Genomic DNA, 26,533 nt, shown 5'->3' with positions numbered 1-26,533 from the left:
TTACATCGACAGCGTTTCTAAACTGGAAACAGTCCCAGCACAGCAACATGGATTTCTCCTTTAAGTGGGGAAAACTCTTCACCAAGCACTGATACAATTATTGCCATAACATATATTTTAGTCCGACAGCAAAAGATTAAGAAATTTCGCTAAATTATTTACACCCCTTGAATTTTTCCATATTTTTTAATATTACAAAATGTATGTATTTGCTTTATTTGCAAATACATCCAAATAAAGCTTTTGCTTTATTTGGATAAAGCAAAAGCCCAAAGTGAAACATGGTGGGTCATTTCTGACGCCAACAATCAGAAAAATATAGAGGTTTGATTCAGCCTGTAATCAAGGAAAAATCTAATCTTTTCAGGGGTATTTTGCAGCGTTAGTGGAACTTTCCTTTCAAAAATGTAGACATCTATGAGATTTCTTTTCTTGATTTTTACCCATTCCTCAACTCTGTGTTTTAATTTGCGAGTTTTATTTGCACCAGTGTGAGCTGGGCCAGCAGGTGGCAATAATAAAGGAGTAAAATGATGCAGAGCATATTTAATCACTCTTCATAAATTGCTTTTTAGCATTTCTTCTTTATAATTTCCAGCATGGCTGAAGCGTAAACGTGCCAGAAACATTCCAAGTCGATGCAGAAAATGCTACATTATTTAAGTCTTTTTTTTTTTAGTTCAAATTCACAACAAAACAGACTACGACGTCACATATTCCCCCCCCCCAAGTTTCTGTTCTCCGAATTATTCATTAGTGATATTTTCAACAGCAACGTTAAGGTGTGAAGATAAAAGTTATGATAAACTGGAACAATCACTTTCGTGACTCATTAATGTTTTTAGCAGATCTGTAACCAATTCAGACTCCTGCATCATCACTGCCCCCCTCCTCTTCCTCCTCTCATCTGTACTGCTGAGACGTTTACTACGCAACGCTTCGCTGCATTAGCAGTGAAGAGATTTCCTGCTGGCTGGAGCGCCCTGGCTGAGCTGATTAATAACCGTCGTGAGCTTAAACATCAGAAATGATCATAGAGTGCTCTCTGACTTGAGGTCAGGCGAAGAGGAAGCCAGCTGGCTGCTGCAGAGCCGACGCTACAGAGAACAGTTTGTCTGAAACCCTGGAAGGGAAGTAGAGCTCATTGGCGGGTGAGGAGAAGTGAAAATGTGACCCCAGGTCTGAGTGAGAGGAGCGAGGACGACCTGTGGTTGGTGTGGGTGCTACGGACAGAGAGAGAGGCGCTGGCTGAACACCTGACACGGGTCAGACCGAGTGCTGCTGTCATGATCAGAGAGCACCAGGTGAGGTGAAGGGAGGTGAACACGGTGTTCCCACTAACACCAGCAGCGTCCAGCCATGGTTGAAGTAACCTGATGTTCTCTTATCGTGTTGAAATGTTCTGGATTTAACACTAAGCAACGATCCGGTTGGACTCATCAGGCATGTTGCACGATTTAAATCCAATGATGAAACGTAAACAAATTGAGGCCAACTTGTTTGCTATTCACGTGAATCCAGTGTGTCACAATTTCAACTAGAGATGCACCGAGAAATCACCTTTCAGCTTGATCGGCCCTGATCGGTTAAACTCAATGATCTGTTCTTTTTCCGATTAGTTAACACACCACTCCACACTCTTCAGTGTGGAAGCTGTTACTGAAGAAGCCATTTTTAGGATCAGCTAGGGCTGGACGATATGGTTGAAAAACGTACCATGGTATAAACGTTTCGCATCAGTCGGTATTGATAATTATTGGACGGTACGGCTGAAAACTGTATCGCGATATAAGCGTTTCATATCAGTTGGTATCAATAATTATTGATCAGGGTTTTTTTTTTTTCCTTTCTTAAATATCTGAAATAATGCAAAACATATTGCTATTGATTTATTGTCCAGTCATAGGATCAGTTATATTAAGCCATTTCAGATTTGTCTTTTCTCATGACAATTCTGAGAAAAGAGAGCAAGCATTTAAGCAGATAATGGGAAGGCTGGAAACAGTACAGCAGTTTAATGCTTTTGAGTCTCGAAACTCCAACTGAATTTGGAAATGTTAGTCTTCCTTTTTTCCTTAATCCTAGGATTAAGGAAAAAAGTACTCTCTAAGGAATACACACACCAATTGCTAGTAGAATATGCTAATGTCATCTTATGATGCTAACCGTAATAATTTAGTTTCTCATACAGTCAATTTCTGTTCAGCGTTGTGTCCGAATGTATATAATAAACAGCCACAGGGAAGCTGGGGAAACAATCTGAATGCAGTTTATAAATCTTCCTGTATTATTTTTTCCTAAAAGTTGACTTGGGTATTAGCAGGCTAGCAGCACTGCATAAAAATCGGACGTTAGCATTACGTGCATCTCCAGTTTTAAGTGCACAGATTGAACAGCTTGTGCTTTATTTTTGGGCTCTGACTTTAGAAATCTGTTGAAAGAAGGCAGGACTCTGCTGGCTCATGGAAACACTGGCAGGTTAAAGCATGGGAGCGGGTTTTATCCCATGTTGTCACCACACACTGACTAGCTAAGCTACAGCTACTGGCACCACTCCACCACACACACTACAACTACGAACTGAGGGGAATGAGGGTGTGAATCACATCTCTACAGGTCGATTTCCTCCTGGAATTATAAAACCACCCTCCAACTTAGAGTGATAAGTAAAATAACGGTGGTCCGCTTTCCCAGGGCGGCTAACTACTCGCCAAGTCGTCGTTTGGGCCGCGGGTCAGATGCCGTCACTCTGGGGGAGCCGGGGGTAAAACGGAGGAGTCAACACCATAAATAACAACAGAAACAAACAAAAAAAGAGGGGGAAAAAAAGCAGCCGTTAATGGAGAGAGAAATCTTTTGGTGAGTGAACTTGAGAATGAAATGAGTAGCTACTGCTGCGATGAGAGACACACAACAGGCATCGTGACTGCAAACAGACAGAGGAGGGTCATCTCTGATTGGTCAGAAACCTAAAGGCACTAAATGATTTCTGCAGTTTAGCCCAAAAATATCCACACCCACAGACGGATTGTTTTACTTTTAAATCTAAGGTGAATGTTTAGTTTGCTGATGGCTTCGATTTGGCTTCCAGAGGCAAGTGACAACAGCAAAGCAGAATTTAATCACAAATCTGTCATCGATTGCAAAAGAAGTGTCATTTTGAACATATTCTTCATTAATATGTTTTTCTGTAAGAACAACACGTTACCCCCGTTTTACTGGTTTTTGTCACTTGTTTGGAACCAGCCAGATAAAGCCGGTTTGCCAAACAAAAAATCCACTTCAGTTTAAGTGTGAATAATTTTGGACAAAGTGACTGAACATCTGTGAAAATGCAGAATGAGGAACGATTTGTTGAGGTGCTAGCATGAAGCGGCTGAGAGAGCACTAAGCAGACCTACAGCTGGTACAGATGCAGTTTAATGGGATGAGCTGCACTATGGGATTTTACAGAGCCCCTTTCAGACATGCAAACCTCTGTGGTAGCACCTTCATTTAAGAGCTTATAGACGTTCAATGCTGAGATTCTAGATCTCCGATTTCAGCAGAGCAATGTCTTCAAGACCTACATTTGTCGTCTCTTTGTCAAAGCTAAGATCTTGATTGCATATTGTTAAGTATGATTAAAATATTGTAAAATCAAGGTATAATTAGTTGTGCACAGCTCACAAAACTATATTATGTGCTGAACATGTAAAAAGTCTGGATTTTTCCACATTTTTACAGGTTTTCATAGTGAAAGAGAGATTTGGCTAAAATGATACGCCGAGAGCAGCTGAAACAGCCGTCGTTAAATTTTAAAACGATCAAAGCACTGATAAGATCATGAGGCAGACCAGAAGAGTTTTCTCCTCATGCAACCTATTAAAACGGCACAGAAATATGATGCAAAATAAATGATCAACAAGTCGTATGAAAACAGAGAGAAAACTTGCTAGCATTAGCCTAGCAAGCTGTTCCATAAGAAAACATTGTAAAAAAGGAGTTTACTGAAGACAGAAGCTGCGCTTCCATTACAAATGTGCACAAATCTTTGCCTGTATCCTGCCAACACAATTTTGCCATTACGGTTTTTCCATTTAGTAAGACATTAAGTTAAAATGTTGGAGGTATTTTTTAGCTGGAGATGCATCTTTTGCTACAAATTATTAAGCATTCACAAAAGGATTGCCATGCTATTGCTATTTAAGGCAATAAAATTTTTGTTTTTCTACTTAAAACACAACATTCTCATTTTGTATGCACTGCTAATATTGTATAAAATAAGCTGAAGTAGTTAAAAGAAAAATCTGCTGAATGTGCCAATTTTTCTTGTACGATTAATCGACAAATCCCAAAAATAATGGGCAGAATAATCAATCACTAAAATAATCAGTTGCAGCCATAAAAGTTTGTTTAGGAATTTGACAAACTAAGCAGCGCGGTTCCAACAAACGGGAGGAGGCTGGATAAGTGGCGCCACACCTACAGGAAGTTACAAAGATTGTGTCTGAAAGGGGCTCTTGCGTGATGGAGGTGACAGTTCCCACTCAGGTCCGCCATTACAGGACCAACAAAACTCCACAGAGGCTTTTTAACGTGTGATGGGCTCCAAAACTGCAACAGCTACAAGCGATGAAGATGGCAGCCAGAGGCCCGCTAACCGGGAGATGTTTCTTCATGAGTTTGAAGTCCACAACAAACCAAACCCACCAACAACAGAGTGTGTGAAATCAAGAGGAAAGAGAGAGGAGTCTTAATGTTAAGTCGGGAACTGTCAACAGTTTTCCACAGCACTTTCCATGCATCCCCTTCTAACAGTCGTGGCCCAAGAGACAGGTGTGACAGTGTGGGGGTGGGGGGAGTAAAGGGGCGGGGCTAGTCACCAGGGGCTGCGTCTGCTGCTTGAGCTCCTCCAGATGCTCTAATATATTCTTCTTTGTGATGATGCCCAACACATTCCTGAAACACACACCCGTTACTCGGTACACTGCCCACAACAACAAATAAACAACAAAAAACAGCAGAGACACAAAGAGAACAAACAGCAGCAGCACAAATCATACAAATAACAGAAACAAAATGAGGTAAAAGTAAAATGTAAACTGAAAATTACACAACTGAAAATTAAACAATAAACCACAAAAAAGTGACTTTTCATTTGTGATAATGAAGTGTTAATAAATGGTGATGAATGGCGGTGATATTTTAGATTTTTCTGTCAATAAAACCAATAAGACCAAAACCAGCAGACTGATGTAAATCAATGAGTGGCCAATAAAGGTTATTTCCACTATTTATTGTACCAGTTCACAACAGAAGCCTGCTGTAAAGCGGCAAGTATGCCGTTTTCTTTTGAACCATCTTTGATTTCTTTTAAGTTTTTCCTCTTTAAAAAATTAAATAAACCTTGTAATTTGAGAAAATGGTAAATGGAGCCAATTCATTTCCATTTACATGCAATTTAGTTTTGCTTCTTTTATCTACCTAAAACGAATATCGTAACAAGGCTCAGCAAAGATGCATTTCATAAATTTTTATTCATAAAACATAAAATCCACACCTTAATTCCTACATAACTATGCACTACTTTGTGTTTATCAAATTAAAACCCTTTGAACTTTGAGGTTACAATTTCACAAAGGGGTAAGAATACTTTGTCACTGAGAATTGAAAGACATGTTTGGTTTGGTCTTTTTCTAAAGAATTATTGACAATAAAAGTACAAAATATCAGCAACTTATGATTGAAAACTAAAGTAAAATACTAAAAAGAAATATGAACAGAAAAAAAAACACTGCTGCTCTGTTCCTCTCATACAGTTATCACAGCAAACTGAGAGCTCATCTGATAAATGAACTATAATCAAGCACAACTTCTTCTTCCCACCAGCAGAGAGCGCTCTGCAAAACCAACTCCTTCAAAAAATGGACGATGATAAATAAAACGCTGGTGGTTCCGGTCGTTGAAAGAACAGCCAGAACATCCTTACATCTCGACCATGATGTTTTGGGTTTTTTTTTTAATTCCTGTTGCACAGCAACAAGTTTCACTAACTCTTTAGTCCCAAAACGTCACCTGTTGTGTTTGTGCAGTTAGGTTTTAGTCAGCAGCTCGAGGATTTTGCCTGTTACTGCTCAGTGAGGGGATTAAGGGAGTGCAGCACAGCAGTTAGGCCGAGCCATGCAGAACCTCAGAGGCCATGCAGCACCAGGCAGTGAGTACATGTGCTTCATGGGACACAGCGCCAAACCCTGACTGGTTAAGCAATCCTCCAGGCAGTGGGAGGGAGCGTGGGATGGGGAGACCCCCCCCCCCCCTCCCTTGCTCTTCGCCAGCTGTGTCCTACTTACCCGTTGTGAGTGACCAGACACTGCCTGAGCCCCAGCTTCCTGAAAATGTCCACCACGATCTCCATCGGGGTGTGGTCGGTGACGGTGAAGGGGCTCATGTCCAGGATGGAGCGCAGCTTGAGGGGCCGGGGGCTGTTGGCTGGCAGGGTGGGTGCATGCTGGGTGAAGTACACCCGTGAGTTCAACATGATGCCCTCCTGCTTGCGGCGAGCGTTTTCTGTCGGGATGAAAGAAAAATAGATTTAGAGCTTCATGTTTTGTCCCAATTTGGTTATTCAGAGTTTCTTCAGGTTCTCACCTAATCAAATTTAAGACTTTTAAAGACCATTTTGAATTAAATTTAAAGACCTGGACCACGACGGAAAAATATAATAGAAAATCTCATATTTCAGTACTTATATAGATTCTCGGCTGTATAATAGGCAAGTCTGGTGCCACTGTGTTTAAGATGGCAATAAATTTGGACTTAAACCATGATAGACCCAAGCTGGCTAGCTAGTAAGGGTATATTAGCAGCTAGTTAGCGGTAGCATGAACAGAATGTCAAAGATGACAGCAAAGTCTCGAGACAAAAAAAATATTTCCTTAAATAGTCCTGCTGCAGCAAAATTCAAGACCTGGATATAAGGTATTTAAGAGCAACTTACATTTTTTTTAAATTAATTTAGGACATTTTGAGGCGTCAATTTATACACATCAATTTCAGACTTTTTAAGGATGCACAAACACCGTTATTTAACATTTTAACAACATTTTCTTTAACTTATGATGTTCTTCTGTGGTTTTACCTATAGCAATAGTGATGTCCCTGCGCAGAGCGAAGCCCACCAGTCTCTGCGACTCCTTGGACACAATCACTGGGAAACCATTATAACTGGTTTCATTGATGACGCCCTGCAGCTCCTCGACCGTCAGGTCGTCCTGCGTCAGCACCGCCAGCGGCGGGTCGCTGCTCCGGGGCCTCATCACGTCTCTGGCCAGCGTGGTGTGCGTGAACTCCTCCTTGGCGTCCAGGAAGGGGTATCCGTTCAGACGGATGTGGGCCTCGTAGATTCCCTCGCGGCCGAATGCGTCGCCCACCCATTTGCTGGTCATGACGGCGGCCATGAGGGGGACGATGTACTCCAGGCCGCCGGTCAGTTCAAAGACGATGACCACCAGGGAGACAGTCATACGGGTCACGCCACCTACGGGGCAGAGGACGCACATTTAAAAGCCAAATCTAATCGGAATACGACCTTTACATACGAAGAGAATATAACTTTCACTGTGACTTAAACTCTCATTAAGCTGCTTTTGGACTGAGTTTATAATGTGGCAAAATATAAAGAAATTCAAGTTTTATTAATAATTTTCCAACACTATGTAATTATGCACAAGAGTGGAGTTGGGCTGCATTAACACAGCAAGTTTTTTTTTGCACAGTTGTTCATACTACTGACTGATGCGACAGCTTTAGATTTCTGTGTGAACGGTTTTGGACCCCAAAGTCACATCCCACAGCAGCACCTTATAATAACGGATGCTGCCGTCTACGGAGCGACTTTAAAGTTTATCCAACACTAGTGAGAACCAGTGGTGATTAAATGGTGATAGGATGCACTTCATTGGAACACATTTCATTCATAATGTCATAATTCAGATTTTTTTTTCAGCCATTGTTTACGTCTGGTACGGCTTCTTCTGGCGCAAAATGATGATCCATATCAATGACGTAAAAGTCAGAGTAAATGGGACACGACTGGACCTACTGCAAACACTTTGGAAAAAATTGGATATGTATCCAATCTAGTTCCAAATATGGAAGCGGCACATATCTGATTTTTTTAGAGGGTGAAAATATCGGAATTGGGTCGTTCAGACTGAAGAGTCGGATATGGGACGCATGTGGGCAGAAATATCCAATTTGTATTCACCTGCTGTGTGAACGCAGCCTTAGATAACTTAAACCATCTCTTAATACATAAAACTTAAAGGAATCTTTCCTTAGTAATATTAACTTTAAAGAAAAATAGGCGGTCTAAATCTGGCAGTGGTCAACCGACGTACTCTTGGGTTACCCACCCAAACACGCTGCGGCCCCCACCATGGCGTAGAGGCCCGGAGTGATGCAGTCGGCTCCGACCTCGCACCACTCTTTGAACAGGAACCAGTCGTGGTGGTAATACGCCAGCTGCTCCATGGCGATGCCGACAATTCGCCCTGCGATTGCTCCAATGGCCATGCTGGGGATGAACAAGCCCGACGGTACCTAAAGAACGAGACCCAGCGAGGGGGTTCAGGTGACGTTACGGGTTCAGGCTGGAAAAAACATCGACTTCCTTTAGGGAAAACATCCTGCAGCGGATCACCTTCAGTCCAAATGTGAATATAGTCATGATGATTTTAAAGATGAGCGCCAGGCAGAGCTGCCACATGGCTGAGTAGACGCCCGGCTCCGCCGGCTGGTTTGGGTCGTCCGTGTAAGCGGTGCTGCCGTTCATCTGGCTGCGGTACTGGCACAGCTGGGAGGATTCCAGCGGGCCGCAGTCGGTGAACAGCTCTTTGATCAGCTCACTGGTGTTCTGACGGGTGTAGGGGTTGGGGAAAGCAACCACCGCTGTTATGGCGGCCACCAGGATCACCTCCAATACTGGGTACTTCCCTAAAGAGAGAGGCAACAGCGTCAGAGTAGAAAACATATAATACTCTTCACATAGTCTGAAGTCTAAACTTTCTGAGTTTAGAGAAAAACTGGTTTGAGGTGACCTGTGGCATTTTAAGGCCGTTTTAAAATTTTTTTTAAATGGCCTTAAGACTATTGAAGCATGCATAGACACCATGTCAACACACCGAAGCGCGTGGACTTGCGTCTCCGGCACCAGGCGATGTTGGCTCGGATGAAGAAGGCGCCCCAGAGTCCTCCGAACACGCCCAGAAGGATGAAGGGGATAAGCTCAAAGAGGTACCAGGGAGTGTGGTACTCCACGTAGAACAGCACCAGGCGGCTGTTACCGAAGGGGTTGATGGAGCGCAGCACGAAGGCCGCCACCAGGGCGGCGAAGAAAGAGCGCCACAGGGTCTTCAGAGGGAAGTAGTAGCTCACCTGCGGGAAGAGAACCCAGTGTGGAGGGTTCAAGTTTGGCGTCGGGATTCAAAAGCAGAAAAAACGACACTGAAGAGCTGACCTACCTCTTCCAAGCTGAACAGAACTCCTCCAATCGGTGCTCCGAAAGCTACAGAGACCCCAGCAGCCGACGCGGCCGACAGAACCTGAGAGAGTTGAACTCTAAGTTTCTACGCACCAAAAGTCTGGAACAAACTACCAGAAAACTGCAAAGACGCTGAAACGCTGAGTTCCTTTAAATCAAACACCAAACGTCTGCTCCCTCACCTCTCGCTTCTTGGCCTCGTTCTTGCTGTACTTGGGGAAGAGGTAGGAGAAGATGTTCCCGCAGCAGCAGGCCACGTGGACCAGGGGGCCCTCCTTCCCCAGGCTGAGCCCCGACGCCACCGCCAGCACCAGAGTGATGGTCTTAATCATCAGGGTCCACTTACCCAAGTAGCCCCGGATGATGAACCCACTCAGGATTGTCTTGATCTGTGTGCAGAGAAGAGCAGGATGGGAGAGGTGAAGCTGAACATTTTGGTTTTGCATTTCACTGCAACTTACTGTGGTAAACTTAATTAAACTCAAAAGAAAAACAACTAGTAAAAGAAAACCGTTATTTCAGAGTTTTCTGCAGGTTTCAGCAAGTCAAACTTAAGACTTCAAGACCTTTAACACCTTCTTCAATGAAATTTAAGACCCCATAAGACAATAAACGTAAGGGATGGATGGGAGGACTTGCTGCTTTGTGCTTCTCACACTGCATACAGCTCTCTACAGCTTTGAGCCTGTGGTCCCAACATTAAAAGCTCTTTTGAACCCAGTCTTGTATGGGTTGGCAAAAAAAAAAGAAAAAAAAAAAAAAAACATCGTCCAGTCAACCAGCGATAAATTTTCACTTTCCCATGACATATGACAAAAAGCTAGCTTGCCAGCAAAGATACACTAGCGGCTAGTTAGCGATAGCTGCAACTACCTCAATTAACAGAAAAATCTAGCAAAAGGTCCTGCCACAACAAACTTAAGACTTGTGATTTACATATTTAAGGCCAACTCACTTTAAAAAAAATCTTTTAAGGCCTTATTTTAGACACACAAATTTATGACTTTTTAAGGACCCTGAATTATCACCCACACAAAACAACCTAATGTGCGAAACACTAAGAGATGTGCTCATAAAACCCCCCCAACTTGCTTCAACTTAAGAAAAGAAAAATAGGTAACTGTGTGAAATACAGCAGGGGAAAGTCTGAACCGTGTTTTCGTAAAGAGATTCAAACAGTTCTCCTCACCTCTGGGATTCCTGAGCCGCAGGCATACGGAGCAAAAACCTTGACCAGACAGACGGCCAGTAAGGCGAAGGACAGAGCCCAGTAGATGTACATGAAGTAGTTCATGATGTAAGAGCCGGGGCCCTGCAGCGAGAGGGGTCATGACCTGAAAGCGCTTTCACCACATGCACACAATTGTACGGAAAAATAATCTCCACTTCTGGGTTCAAATCTCAGTGTGAAAAGTTTTTTAATAGTTAAATATCCCCCCCAAAAAATCTAAAGCAGGTAATTAGCTTTAAAACTCCACTGTGATGGAGTGAATCTTCACATTTTGAAAAGTTTACTATGATAGCAAAGCTGAACTGAGCAAACACGTACTGCTTATGGTGAGACTTTCAGCTGCTTCCATTCACTACTTGTAAAAATGGAATGATATTTAAACAATATATTTGCCCTTTAAGACACATAAATTATACATTTTAGGTATAAAAGAAGACCGGTCCATCAGTCTACCTCAGCCTGTCCCAATATTAGTTCGGCCCAGCTCTTCCACTGAGGACACTTGTCCCTCTCAGCGAAGGTGGTCTCATTGGACGTCCAGCAGCACTGCTCGTGGTTGAACCACATGGCGCTCAGACAAACGCCTTCCTTCAGGTCATTCATCCAATCAGCAGCAATGTCAATCAGGCCAGCCAAGGCACCTGGCGGAGAGACAGAGACCGGAAGGAGGAAGTCGGGAGAGAAGACGGAGGCAGGGAGGAGACAGAAAGCGGGACGAGGGGAAAAAATGAAAATAAAAAGAGGAATGACGAGAAAGTTAGTTTGCCTGTTTTTAATCCAGACACAGGCTACAAAAATGATCGGCGACTCAGAATGATTCATCACAAAATCCTAAACCAAAGCAGACAGTCTTTGGTTTAACGTGACGTTGCATTAGATTCAGTGATTTTCTGAAACTGTTCCACAGTTTTAGCCGTTGATGAATACTACCACTAATCCTTCAAGAAATAAAAACATTTCACCAGAGGATGCAGCGTTTGTACGCAAACCACTGGATAATTTTTACACATTTTGTCATATTGCAGTCAGACTTCAATTCAGTTTCATTGGGACTTTTGGTGGTTCACCAACAGAAAGTACAGCGTAAATATACAGTAAAAAGAAAACGACACATGGTTTTCAAAATCCTTAAAAAAAAAAATTCTCAAAACATTTATGTTGAAACTCTTACTCTTTGGATACCGGAATACAATCAAATTCAGCTTATTTCCTTCTGAAATCATGTAATAAAGGAGTAATCCCATGAATCCAGCCGTCAACACCAAAAATCATCATGAAGAACAAGGAACACGAGTTTTAAAACGAAGAAAAGAAGCAAACATCTCAGTATCTAGACGTGCAAAGCTGGTAGCCATACCATCATGGAAAATTTCTGACTTGGAGAGGTGAATACAAATGAACGCCACACTTTTCAGATTTTTATTTGTCAAACATTTGTTTCAAAACCATGCATCATTTCCTTTCGACTTTAAAACTGCGTTACTGTGCAGTCTTTAAAATTCAATCTTGAGGAACAAACAACCTGCTGCGACAAAATGCAATTCATATTTTTGAAAGGAGTTAGATGAAGCGCTATCCAACACCAAATTAAACACAAATAAAGCAGACACATTTTTATTTTTCAGCAGCTGGATTGTTGTTTAAAGCAAAGACTGGTGGCAAGGTTGCCTCGTGCTGTTTTTTTTTTTTTTGCAAACTAAGTGGCTGGATTGTGTCTGGCGATGCTCTGCAGAATGGCGCGCCGGTGAGAAGTGAGATCAGAAGATAAGGGGGGGGGAAACAGCAGAGGGTGCCTCGGGCGGAGCATGTGAGAGTCACCAGCGCAGGAGATACGGGCCGTCCGATTTGTCGTTCGGAGAGTTGGTTACCTGATGCCAAGCCGGTGAGCGTCACGACCAGCCACCCAGACCAGGCGTCGTACAGGCTCTTGGTGAACTCCCATGCCGACTCTTTCTTCTTGCTGTTGATCTGTGCAGACACAATGAGGCAAATCAAACCCAATTAAAAGGCATAAAGAACAGGAAAACAAACAAAAAAAACACAGACTGATATGAAAGACTCTGGTCTGAAGCAGCTCTGTAATCTGTTGCAGGTTTTCTGGCCTGATTTCCACTGTTGATTTAATGAAGCGGTTTTACTACAGCACTTCCTGTACGCCAGGCGCGACCGGGTCATAAAAAACAAAGTATTCAAATATCATTTAAAGTCTTATCAGCATCCAAATGTCCTTCAGTGAAATATGCGTGGAGAGATTGCCAGGACAGTGAGGCAATATTTGAGCAAAAACAAAGAGGCAGGAGGAAGAACGGTGCGTTCCTGAGAGGTTAGAGTAAGAAAATGTTGATTTAAACTGGGGTGAAAGTGGAGATAACAAAAAAATCCCCACATAAAATCTAGACGATGAAGTGAATGTGTTTGTTTTGGTTGTTTTTGCAAGTTTTAGTAGAATTTGAGGCTTTTATTATGACATGCAGTATGTTACATTTTTTTCCCACATTTTGTTATTCTACACACAAATGTGTCATGATCATTTTGATTTTTTTGAGAGTATTTGCAAATTTATTAAAGATAGAAGCCCCTCAAAACAAAACAAAAACAAACAAACAAACAAAAAAAAACGGCTGCGGTCTTAGCTCACCTGTCCTTTACACAACACATTTTAACTTTTTACGATGTTGCAGAAATGTTGCATTTCCATTTTTTATTTATTTCTTTTTGCAACAGTTTGGCCATGTTTAAAAAGTAACTTCATTTGACATTTTAACCCACAATATCATGTCCTCATTTTGATCCGGGCTTTGTAAAGTGGAAATAAATCATCTCTCATGTTTTCCACTTTGCACAGAACCGGTTGGATCTTCTTGAATGTTCTCCGTCTTTATGAAAACGTCTTTATTTTTTTTTGCGCGTTCCTCTCGGTGTCCTCACCTTCCTGTGTCTCTCGCGGTCCTTGCACTTCTCGCGCACCCAGTCGATGGTGTGGAAGTCGTCGTACGTTCCCACTCCTGGAATGGGCTCCTCCAGGAAGTCCAACAGATGGGTGGTACTGCTGGCTGCCCCGCCCCCATTAGACATGGCGTAGTTAGAGCCTGCAGAACAACGAAAACAAAAAAATACACAGGGAGTAAGAGTTTGTACTAATCCTCATCGCAGTTTCTGTTCGGTTCAGTGGGAAACATTAACGCATTAATTGAAAAAAAAAACCTTTCGGAAAAAAAAAATCATATAGTTTTAAGGCTTTTAATGAACAATTCCAATTTATTGCATCGATAATAAAAATCCTATATTAAATGTCCACCCCTACAGAATTGAATCATTTCAGTTTCATGTCTTTGCAACGCAGAGAATCAGACATAACTTTCACAAATCCTGACTGAAAAGCCGTCTTGTTGCATTTGACCGCCTAGTTCTGAAGACGCCAAGTATTCATGAGCCACACAAAGACGTTGTTGTGTGTTTTACTGAAGGGAGACAACAAAGACGAAGCGAGGCATGTAGCAGGGATTCAACTCGTTTCTCCTGCTTTCAGTGACATCAGCCCCATTCTCATAAATACGGGCGTCCAGGTTCTGATGCGGGACTTTTAAATTTACAGGATGTCGGCCCATTCATAAAAGGTCTTAAATCCTAAATTTAAGGCCTTAAATTCATGAGGGGGGGAAAGTAAGTTGGCCCTAAATAAGTCAATCATATCTTAAATTTTGACGTGGCGAGAACATTTTGTCTCGTATACTGGATCTAGTTCATTTTTCTATCAGACAAATATCTGAGTCACCCGCACACATCTTCGCTGCGTTCTGGGACTCAAGATGGTTCAGGCTACTGCTAACTAGCTGCTAACATACCCTTGCTAGCTAGCTAGCTTTTTGCGTCTATCTGATACAAGTGTAAACTTTCACTTACATTTGGCAGGTTGACATTGACTCACGCACACAAGGTCAGAGGCATATTGTACAAAAAAAAGCTTGATATATACAATGTGAATTTCTTTTGTACATTTCTGTTGTGATACAGGTCTTGAATGTCATTCATAATTGTCTTTAAAAGCCTTAAATCTGAACCCTAACGTAAAGGAGACTAAAACGAACACGGAGTAACGTGATCTTTGAGGTGCGAGATCCAATAAATCTGAAATGAACCGATTCATTCAAAAACCTCCTACTGCAGCCGTTTCTTTCATGAGATTCAAAGTAAAATCCAATGACATCAATTACCCTTAGAAGTCACTCAATTAGCAAACTGAGTTGAGCTGTGTGTAATTCAACCTCAGCATAAAGGAAACTGTGCTATGAATACCTCAGAGTGTTATTGGAGAACAAACACAAAGACCTTTTCAACAGGACAACTATGAGTCGGCTTCGCAAATCTTAAGCGCAAGAAAATCATTGCTACAGAAGCTGATAGAAAAAAAACTGCAGTGTGGAACGGTTTATATCAAAGCATATTTGTGGTGATGAAGTGGCCCAGTCAAAGTCCAGACCTGAACCCAACTGAGAATCTGCTGCACAGCTGTGATCAGAGACGGTCTGCATCCAATAAAAAAATCTCATCAGTCATCATGGATGTATTGTGAGAAAGGGCGAAGTAGTAGAAGGGGTATTCCTCTCATTAGGCATTCCTGCAGTTTTATCAGGGTAATTACCATCAGAGATATGTTTGTTCATAGCCTTTAATCCCCCCCAATCCGCACTAAACTTAAAAACAAACATAAGCGATTTGAACAAGAGTCATAAAAGTGCCCATAAAGCAGCATCAGAGCAACATGATTCACGGTAATAGGGTGATAGACACGCCACCAACAACGCTCGACTATTCTTCTGCTTCAAAATCGTCCCTGATTTGTATCCTGAGACAAGAAATGAACAGTTATTGGAGAGAAAGTGCATGGAAGTGTCCTGAGCTGCATTTCTGATTTAAAAAAAAGAGGAGAAAACCAAGAGTGAAATTAGGATTTCCCGAATTTTGACTTTAAAATATGAACAGAAAATTGGACTGTGTGTCATTTTCTATAAAGTTCTTCTCGAGGAAGGTGTGGGAGGGAAAATCTGGGACCAGATATGGAAGAGTATCATCTCTGAGTACTTGGTCGTTGTAGTTTTAAAGTGAAATGAGGTCAACTTTGGGATTAACGCAAACATTTTCACATTAAAGTTTCTCATTTCAAAAGAAACCCGTGTGTGGGAGAGGAGAGGAGAGCGGAGACGATTAGCATCATATTGTTGACGCAACGGTGAAATTATACGGAGTTTAGATTTACTCTGGGAACCTGCACCTGTAAATAAACCTTCTGTACCCAAAACAAGCGACACAGTGGTGTGATATTCTCAGTTCATCAGCAGATTGAAGCTGGTGCTACTACGCAGTGATGATCAGGTTTCCTTTGACTCATCATTCAATGTACAGGAGAGAGTTTAGAGGAGTGACTCAAAATATCACAAGTTTAAAAAAAAGATACCATCGAGTTCTTATTCTGGAGTAGAGTGCAATTTAAAGTTATTAATCTGAGTGCAATTTAAAGTTATTAATCTGAACAAAAACACTTATGAACTCTCAGATTTAATAAAAGAACTAAATTATAATCTGTGTTGTATCCTAGAAGAGGAGAATATTCACAGGTTTGTTTATGTAGCATTATGTTGTTGTTTTACTTGTTAAAATGATCTGATGGGCGAATAAGGATTAAACATAATAGTTTATGATTTTAATAAAAGGACAACCTGCTGTATGAATTTCCCAACAAGTAGAAACAACGAGAAACGATAAAATGAATAGCGCTGAACAGGACTTGCTTTACAGTGTCCATCAGCAATCCTAATGAAACTCCTGCAATAACAATTCATATTCATGTCCACTCTATTGGAGCTTCACAAATCTCCGTTTATCCTGGAATATGCGAGTATCGCTCAATAAAAAGACGACTAGAATGAACTGATTTCCACTGGATTCTGTATTGTTGGATTATAACTGTGACGCCTTAAAATGATTTCTGTGTAAAACTCCATATTTTTCTTCACTTTTGCTGCACCAGGATGGAAAATTACACCCATCTAAGCAATAAAAAATGACCAAAAATACAAGCAGTCTGGTAATTTAACATAACAATTTGATACCAAATTGGGTTGTTTAGTGGCCGTGAGCGAAACAGTTTTACGGTTCGAAAAACCACTTTAAAGCAAAAATGACATTTTCTAGTCAAAGAGAAGCCGTCCAAGAGCCGAGATAAATCAGACAAGCTGCTTATGATGATGCTGCACTAACATAAGGCTGAACGAGGAACGTGGTGGTGACGACACGGAAAACAGAGATTGAAGGGGACGGCATCTGCATGTTGTATGCTTTCTACGCTCCAGCAAACACCCAGGCAAAAGGCAGAAACACACACACACACACACACACACACACAATAATAAGGTTTCAGTTTCTTCCCCGTGTGCAGCAGCAGAGTGACGCTGCAGATTCTGCCTAACGACTAATACGCCGCGTCAGTGAACACTGGGGTTCGCCGACTGTCAATGCCACTTCTCGAAAACGACCGACTGAATGTTGAACGCCAACTGGATTACTAACGTCTAAGAAGCGTTGTTGATGTTTCTGTAGCTAAATTGCGGAGGCCTTTCCACCGTCGTGGAGTAAATCAGCTCAGGGAGGTTTTGCAGGCAGCCGGTTAAGACGCTCTGTATCAGCAGGACTGAAGCAGAGCGAGCCTGCCCAGCTGTCATGTGATCGCGGACTGACCCCGACAACCCGACTGAGCCCCAACGAGCCCCCGCTGCCGACTGGCTCTGCAGAGGAGGACGGGACAGTCGCTGGAGGTTCTGTCTCCATCTTAAAGATACTAAATAATACTTCATCTTTAACCAGATATTTAATAATCAGGCTTTTCTGACGGACATTTCCAGTTTGCTTTCAAACCTATCAAATCAAATTGGTAAAATAAGTAATGAATACGTCACAAATTTTCATAGCAACCATATTTCTAAAGGTGCAATCGACATGAAATTTTCACCAGGCGTTGGTAGCAACAGAGAAAAACCCCCCCGAAACAAATAAGCTCAGAAATTAAGTTGCGTGTAATAATGTGAAACGACGGGGGGGGGGGGGGGGGGAGTACTGAACACAAGCAGAAAGGGAGGTGGAAAAAAGGCATGGAAAGAACAAGAAACCAGCTGAAATCCATCAGGAATCAGGAAACCATCCTGCCTCTCCTCACTACAAACAAATCACCAGCTGGTTCAGCCCAAACTGATGGTCTAAACAATGGTATGTAATTTCTACGGTGTCACATCAGAAAGCAAAAAAGAAAGAAAGAAAAAAAACATCTCTCAACCTTATTGTTCCAACACAATTACTCATTTTACCCGCTATAAGAAAGCAAATGCAGCAATTTTTAAATCAATACAAGATCAAGGATTTAAGCCAGCAAGTTTGATGCAATTAGTGACTGGGAACAAAAAAAGTAATAAGATTTTGAGTATTCGCCCTGCTGCTCACTGACTGGAGATGGTGAAGGGATCACTGATTTTGATCTTTGGCCGATTGATTGGTGCAGATCGATCCTTACCCGTCTTTTCCGTCTTTACCACATGGAGACGGGGTGAAACAGATCTGAGAGGGCGTTCTTGAATAAAGAAATATTACTGAGCGTGAATTCCAGGAACTACATTTGGCGTTTACCAATGATGTGCTGTCCACAAATCAAGAAAAGGCCAAAAACTTGGAGGCCAACAACCCCAGAATGACTAAATTACTACAGTTCTGTTTGGCAAAAACCCGACTGAAACTGATTTATTTGCACTGCAGTCTCTGGTGATTTCACTAAAAGGGCAGTAGGAAATAGACAATTTATCTAAGTGAATAGAGAAATAAGACAGAGATATGTTATTGTCCTTAACTCTAGGAGTGTTTTGTCTTTGCTCGCTCACTGTGATAATCTAACAGGGCTTAGAGGAACAAAACCTCCCTAAAGGCCACGTATGAAGACCAGGATAAAGCTCCAGGCCTGAAAATGTCACGTTGCCAACCAGAAAACCGACAGCCTGATCCAGCAGAACCAGTTCCATGCGGTAACACAACAAACCAGCCAACAGGTGCTGCATGTCTTCATACGGCAACATTAAATCAACACATTGAGGCTTGACATGTCCTTCCCTGCAGATAAACATCTGTAGGTGTCCTGCAAACAGGCTGACGCTCTCATGCAAAATCAGCTCCTCCTTTATCTCGTCATCTTTTGGACACACACTCACTCACACACACGGCCGGTCAATGATCAACAGAGTCCTGAACGTTGACAGGAGCTGTATTCATAAAAAAAGACGTTTGGTTTTTACGCCCCGACGTTTGCGGCTGCTGAACCTGCGCTGCGTCCGTCTCCCGTACGGATCCACGCATTCCCTGAGAGGAAGGGGGAGGATGCCGGCCTCTGTTGTGGTAGAGGCGCGAGGAAACGAGGGAATCGGAGAAGACGTGGCGTACCTCTTCTAGGGATCTCCTGCAGGGGAATGGTGTCCCCTCCCCCGTCGTAGGGCAGATAGGGGTCGGCCGCTGCGTCCTCCTCCTCCATAACGACGCTCAGAAAGAAGCTAGGCTAAAAGCGAGCTGGGCTTCAGTGGGACTCCTCTCGCTGCTGCAGCCATGTTTACCAAGGGAAGACAAGCGGGGCTGTGTGACGCTGAGAGCGCGCGCGTGTGTGTGAGTGTGTGAGCGATAGAGAGGGGAGAGAAATGTGTGTGGCGACGCACGGTCCCGTCTTTCCCTCCCCTCCCTTTTCTTTCTATCTCGCTCTCCACTGCAGCAGCTGACTGTGAGGGCTGATGATGTCATCTCCCTCTCTCTCTCTCACACACACACACACACACACACACACACACACACACACACACACACACACACACACACACACACACACACAAAGCCGATCACGCAGAGCCGGTCAGCCCTGCCTGCTTTGGTTGCTATGGGAGGTCTGAGAGTCCTGAGGCTGAACGGGAGAGACCAAGGTGTCCGGTCACAGGGGGGTTTAGATAAGCTGCTGACGGCATTTAAAATGGACCGGCTCATTCTCAGCGCCGAGCCAAATGACAGTTTATTCTCATTAAATGATTTCAATAATAATAATAATAATAATTAAGCTCCTGCTAGTAAAAAAGAAAAAAGTACTGAGTGAAGAAAAAAAGTAGACTGGTAATGAAAACTGATTTACCATATTACATAAGAATATCTTTATCTTACATTTTATATTTTAGCTTTTCTCTAAAAAATACATTTTAAAAATCCAAGTGAGTGACATTGTTGGATTCAGGCCTGGAAACACTGATTTTCTTAGAAAAGAGACTAATTTATCCATATCAAACACTAAACATCACCTTAAATACCTTTTTCAAAACTACTTATTCGTCTTTGTTTGATATTAAAATCTTTACAATTGTAAAAAAACAAAACAAAAAACTGAAGTAATTTGTAAAGGAACACTTTTTTTGTCTTTTTCTTGTAGAATAAAAAAAAATGTTTTGTGCAAAGACAATACAGAAATGATCAGGTGGTGGTCATTTAATCAATCTTTTGCCATTTTTTGTAGTTTTTATATGAAAATATCAGGCAGAGGAGTCATCCGTCTTGAGATTGCCAATTACTTTTCGTCACTGCATCTGATGGTTTTCGTTGCACTGCTTGTCCAAAGAGCAACAATCCATTAAACTCTCACTCACTCAAACGCTCTGCTTTTTGAGCTAATCTGAAGACTAATGAAGTTTGGAAGTCTGCAGCCATCGACTACACCAGGGTTCTTGAGGGTCCTCATTCTGCATCCTTTAGTTCTCTCCCTGGTGGTAGCAACTACCTTCTCAACGTCTCAATGTTCTTCTAATGCGTTAAACCAGGAATGCAAGATGCCGGCCCTCCAGGACCGACTTTGGGCACAACTGGACTAAACAGACAACTGGTGACCTCTGATTAAGTTGTAATCTGCACTTCCACTGTGATAAAACACCACCAACCATCAACCATAAGGACATTTCACATCAAACTTTGGTGCACAGATGGCATCCGATCATGGTAGCACACCGAGCTCCTGAGAGCAACCCACTCGTTGACAGATGTTTGCAGCAACAGCCTGCCTCTGTGTTTTGCTTAAAATCAAATGACTAATGAGCTGAATGCAGATTTTCTCTGACATCAGCATAATCATGATCAACAAAAACCTTGGGATAATGTGATGCAAAACACAGTTGGCGTGCTTCTTTTCTCACCTACACCAAACTATTATGAAACAAAAATGAATGTGCTGTTGCAACAATTCGACTTGGAATACCTGCAAACTGCTTACAATCAAATAAAGGCTTCACAAAACCACAAACGAGATCTTAAAGCTTTTGTAGGCGTTCTCCAAGTCAGAATGACATGTAAACCGCATGTAAATTACTATTATTACAGTCTGCCGTTTTCTGCCTTAGGTTCTTAAAAATGTGGTTTGTTGCTACACATTGTAACCCTAATCCTACCACACAGAAGCTTGAAAAGATTTAAAATCCAATGTAGTTCACATCCACATTTCAGAGGCGTTGGGGCAACTCAATTTAATAGTACGTTACTACATAACATAAAAATGATCCTTTGCAATTCCCTAGACTTAAAGTGTGATCTTAGCTACCCAATAGGTAAAACTAGACGATAAACATCAGCTTGTCATGCTTTAGACCTCCGTGGTTCTCACCTTCAGGTGCCACATTGTTGGTGGTGGCTAATTCGGGTGATTTCAGCCACAGCTTTTCCTCTCCTTCCTCAAGGAATATTAGTGAGATCATCAAATCAAACCTAAACTGTCTCCCGTAAAACCAGCCTCAGTTTGATCCTTTTTGTTCCCTTGCTTCTCGCTGGCCAAACGAAGCCCTTCGGTGCTGAACTCCATGTGATGGGTGACAGAGCGTCCGGCAGCGCTGGACCCGAGGAGGACTTCGCAAAGTTTCCTGTGAACACGCCCCTCGCGAACAGCACGAGGAGGTAGAGAATAGGCTGCAGACTAACGCAAAAGAAGCGCTTTAATCCAGACTGACAGAGTCGCTCGCGCCGGCTGGCTACCGAACAGGTTCAGAGGAATGAAGTTACTCATCCGTCATTGAAATCCTGACTAGTCCGACACGTAGATCCACCCCAGGCCACTAATTAAAAGTACATTACCGCGTGTTTCAGTGTAGCAAATTATAAAGAATAGCAATACAGAGGCCAAGCTGCTGTTTTTACATTTATAATGCTTATTTACCTGAACAAGATTGACATTCCTTAAGGAGTTCAGTGATGTAATATGTTTATATCAGCACAAAGGTTCACATTAAAGAAAGATTTTATTTTAATTTTTTTACTATTTAGTGTAGATATACTTTGTGAAGCAACTGCGATATTCAGAGCTTTAACTCAACAATGTTCAAAGCCTTTATGCAGCGCTGCAGTAACTCTATTAAGAGGCTACAAAGACGAACAACATTATTTATGTAAGAGGGTAACGCGATGCAACAATATGCGTTAAAACAGGTCGTCAAATACTATAAAATGTAATACAAAATTATTAAAAAGCCCGAATCCAGCACTAAGAAATTAATATAACTTAATGAATGCTAAAGGGTAATGTGACACTACCAGTCTTAAAAAGATCAATTCTCCACAAAGATGCCAACATGCAAAACTCGATGCAAAGATGTTAAATATAATGTAATAAAGAGGTAAAAAGCTTAACACACACTGCTGTAACATCATCCTAAAAACTGAAACTGCTTAGTGTTAATGTTAAGATTTTAAAACGTTCAAATGTTGCAAACAAGTTAATATGAAAACCACACAAAAGTATTTCATGCTATGAATCCAACCCTGCAGAATGACACACCAAAAATGTTGGCATCCAGCTTCACTATATAAGACATGCTTTCTGATGCCCCTAAAGGCAAAGGAGCAACTCTGTCAATTACTGCTGCATAGATCTGCATCGGCCCAAACTTGCTCATCAGGTGTTTTAAGTATTTTAGCCTAAAGATGCAAAGACTCAACTTTAACTCAGTTAACTCCTTGAATGTCAGTTCCACAAGTTTTCAAAGTGCGGTTTCATTTCAATGCAGGGCTTCTAACATATGTAGAAGAAAAAACCAAGTGCAGCAAAGCAGCATAGGGAGATAGTTTCACTGTGTTGGACTCTAAGCTGGACTTGAAACAAAGAAAGAAAAAAAAAAAAGTGAAATTGATGGCGAGAATGTCAAAATTAAATTCCTGCCAAACCCGTTTTCTGGCATACTGGGAGTAATATCATTCAAGTTAGTGAGGCAAGGCGGACTTTCTTCATCAATATCAGTTTGGGTAACTAATTTTAGTAACAAATCCACTTCATGATTGGATTTTGGTTTCACGTAGCGAGCCTAGCTCGAGTTATGAGTTTTTGGGTCGTGGTGGAACAATGAGATCACAAAAGCCGACAGGTTCAGATCTGTGAGTTGAGGATCAATACATTTTCCATAAATAAAGTAAGACTGTAAGTAAATACATCGTATTTATTTTCAGAACTAGGAGCTGACGCCAAGAAGTAGCCAATGTCAACATTAATGAAAAAGGTATGACCTCAGGGCTGGACGAGGAGACGACTGAGCTTAGCCTTTTCTCTGTTTCACAAAGACGACTAAACAACCGAGTGAAGCAAAGTATAATCCCCATAAAACATCCCGATGATGAAATCTACTTTTATAGTCACTCTCCAGGACTCATTAGCTCATTGTCTTACTGTGATTTTTACCTTTTAGAGGAATCTTGTTTAAACATTTTTCTGATCGGTTTAAAGAGAAGCCAATTTAAGTTGTAAAGATGCTCAAATGAAACGCACACTTTTTGCATTTGCCGACTCCAAATTGAGCTCCTGTGCCGCTGTAACAACAGAATACGTTTTCGTTTTGATCAGCGAGGAAATGTGAGGGAGGCAGACTCAGGGAAGGAAGAGGGAACCGGACACACCAGCCTGCATGTGGAAATGACAAAGTCTGTCAGGGTCACTGAGTTGTTGAATAAAGCAAAAACGTATGACTAAAAGAAAAAATGAAACGTGGAGGATTTGAAAATCTTGAAACATGAAGGCAGGCGGGGGTGTGAGCGGGTTCACGCCCAGTACTAGGAATTCAGTTTATGTAAGCAATATTAAAACAACTTGGACAGGTAAGACTAGTTGTGACGTCGAAACTGGGAGTCCAAAGCGCTAAAGTTAGAGCAGGAGATCCGGATCCAAACAAACAGAACCACAAAAGAACTGAAATATTTAATCCCACAAAAAAACAGATGACTGACTTCTTTCCAGCTCCAATCAGATCCTGACATCAACCTACAACATCCTACCTAAACAATGTTTGTCACTTTAAGGTGTCGTATAAGCCAACACAAAACAATTGCACTGTTGCCATGTTTCCACCTATAAGCTACACTTATATTTAAAACACTGATAATTACATAAGATGCATCAGAATGATCCTTTCATGTCCAGATTCACATTCAGCTATAGAACTGCTTCACCTGAACAGGAAATGAAGAGAGAGAGACAGAGAGAGAGAGAGATCTTATTTGAACACCAGTGATGTGGAATTTATGGAGGGAAAAAGCTGGTAAAAGTCTTACAGAAAGTGTCAAAATTACTCGTTTGCATGTGACAGAAGTAGCGTGAAAAGCTTAAATGACTTAAAGGGATTTTTTTTTTACTGCTATTAACGACTATGGGCTACTTCTAATCTGCTCTAGCCTCCAAGTTTAATGAATTTACAATTACCAAATCAGATTTAGATGATACTACTATCTAAACTGGTCAAACCTGTTTTACACCAATGACCGGTTCGATAAAACAGTTCAGGATTTGCCAACGCCATATTTAATTTGATATGTAGATGACATGAAGACTTTGTTAAAATGTTGTCAACGCAATACATTTTAAAAATTTGAAAACTTTATTTTCAAATTTCACAAACTGTTTCAAAGCTTCACAAGTGAAGTCTTTAAGTAGGGCATCAATAGGGTAAAGATGTAGTTAAAAAAAAATTTAATAAAACCCTCTTATGCAAAATAAAAAAAGACTGTATTTTATAAAACGTCGTGTTTAACGTGGACCCTACCTAAAGTGGTAAAGATGCCAAAACCGCTTTATTATCATCCTGTTTCCGTTTACCAAATATCAAGATTTCACCAATCACAAATCTATCCACCAACTTTTCTGGTCTAAATATTAGCGGACAGCGAAAGCCCCTTCTTCAACAGCGTGGCTTCAACCAGTTCTTCCCCAATTAGCCCCAGCCAGATTTGTCTCCATTTGCAGATCCTGTGCACTTCTTGTCCATTTCTGGGGCCACCTTTCTGGGGTGGTACAAACTGGCTATTTACTGCAAGCAATTTGACTGGCATATGACTGCATTCATTGATTGGCCCATGGATTTACATCATTGGATCAGCAACGCTGGTGCTTGTTGAAGAGCGCATCAGTGTCATCTGGACATGACAGCCGTTAAAGAAATACACCAAGAGATTCCAGAGAGACAGGTCATCCAAGAGTACAGACGCAAAACATCATCATCGGAACATCGACCAAAACTCGCATTCTTGGCCATATCCACACCCACATAATGAGGAACACACTATCAATGATGACACACCTATCAAACATTAACCAACTACAGTGAGACTTGAGTAATACTGCAAAGAAGGCAAAGCTAAATTTCCAGAGTAAAATTCAACCAAAACGCAGCACCAAGGAGTGTGAATCGGCAGCCTTGGACTCATATCCAGTTCAGGATTGACCTCAACGAAAGTACAACCATGTGCAAGGGTTTCTAGATGATAATGACAGAAGGATTGTGATGCTGTTTGGAAGAATGAGCAGAATGTTTTCTAAGGATCTGGATGAAGAAGACACAAGACAGGTGAACATGTACATGCGGATGTGGTGTAACACCTTGACTTCAACAATGAGGCGATTCACAACCACAAGAGCGAACTGAAGACGTCAATTTCGGTTACACTCTCACAAGAAGGCCAAAACAGAATGCCATTGATCGCTCAAAGTTTGATCAAAACATGGTTGAGTTGTGACAGGGGGAAGCTAGAGTTTCCAGACAAAAATCAATCAGATTCTTTGGGGGAGGAGCTTGGGGGCATCTTCCCTACCTGGGGAGGCAGCGTCCCCATCAAGCAGGTTGTCGTCCTCGGTGGTGTGGAAGTCCATGATGATGCCGGCTCCATCCAGTAGCTCCTCGTCACTGCTGGCGCTGGCAATGCTGTTGTAGCTGTTCCTGCAGTAGCCTCTGTGGTAGAGCTGCTCCGACTCCATTTAGCAACGCGCCGTTACCCTGAATGATACAGGAGGGAGTGAGGAGGGGAAGTGGTGAAGATACAGACAGGCTGTGCTGTGAGGAAGCTACATCGCAGAGTCTACGGAGGTGGGTGGGTCGTAGCTGTTACACACCGACAGGTAAGGATGGGTTGTTAGCATGCACACCGTCGTCTGAAGTGGATAAACACCAAAGTTGGATGAGCACAAAGTGACGCATTCGCACACACATGTAGAGTCCTGTAAATCTCAACTTTATCCTGAGCTAGAGTGACTTACAAAAGTATTCATAAAACTTATCGTATTTTGTAAAGTTGAATCGAAATACTGGGTATTCATTGATTTGGCCATATGTATGCCTTTCAACATTATTTTTTTTTACAAATAAACATCTGAAAGGAGTTATGGGCTTTTGATTTCAGCTCCAATAACTCTGATAACCCTGAAT

At 41.9% G+C, this 26,533-nt stretch overlaps 1 protein-coding gene across 6 annotated transcripts in view; it reads right to left on the bottom strand.

Annotated features, from left to right (window-relative positions):
• Positions 1–26,533, bottom strand: part of clcn3 (Cl-/H+ antiporter 3) — a 37,327-nt gene that overhangs the window by 3,316 nt on the left and 7,478 nt on the right. The window contains exons 2-15 of one of the 6 annotated variants that reach the window (XM_014986726.2): positions 25,923–26,104; positions 13,683–13,843; positions 12,623–12,722; positions 11,208–11,395; positions 10,713–10,835; positions 9,706–9,912; positions 9,504–9,584; positions 9,165–9,417; positions 8,684–8,976; positions 8,397–8,583; positions 7,121–7,519; positions 6,333–6,549; positions 4,866–4,941; positions 2,712–2,749 (exon numbers count right to left, since the gene is read on the bottom strand). In XM_014986726.2, the coding sequence (XP_014842212.2) occupies positions 2,735–2,749; positions 4,866–4,941; positions 6,333–6,549; positions 7,121–7,519; positions 8,397–8,583; positions 8,684–8,976; positions 9,165–9,417; positions 9,504–9,584; positions 9,706–9,912; positions 10,713–10,835; positions 11,208–11,395; positions 12,623–12,722; positions 13,683–13,843; positions 25,923–26,085 (2,463 nt within the window). In that variant the 5' untranslated portion in view covers positions 26,086–26,104 and the 3' untranslated portion in view covers positions 2,712–2,734. Of the gene's footprint in view, positions 1–2,711; positions 2,750–4,865; positions 4,942–6,332; positions 6,550–7,120; positions 7,520–8,396; positions 8,584–8,683; positions 8,977–9,164; positions 9,418–9,503; positions 9,585–9,705; positions 9,913–10,712; positions 10,836–11,207; positions 11,396–12,622; positions 12,723–13,682; positions 13,844–19,229; positions 20,026–25,922; positions 26,105–26,533 lie in introns of those variants that run through there. The other 5 variants (XM_014986721.2, XM_014986722.2, XM_014986724.2 and 2 more) reach the window with 5 other exon arrangements.

Source organism: Poecilia mexicana, unplaced genomic scaffold (genome assembly GCF_051168715.1).
Source record: "Poecilia mexicana isolate PSO_F unplaced genomic scaffold, ASM5116871v1 scaffold_18, whole genome shotgun sequence".
NCBI lineage: Eukaryota > Metazoa > Chordata > Actinopteri > Cyprinodontiformes > Poeciliidae > Poecilia > Poecilia mexicana.
This window is presented reverse-complemented; position numbering and strand designations above follow the sequence as displayed.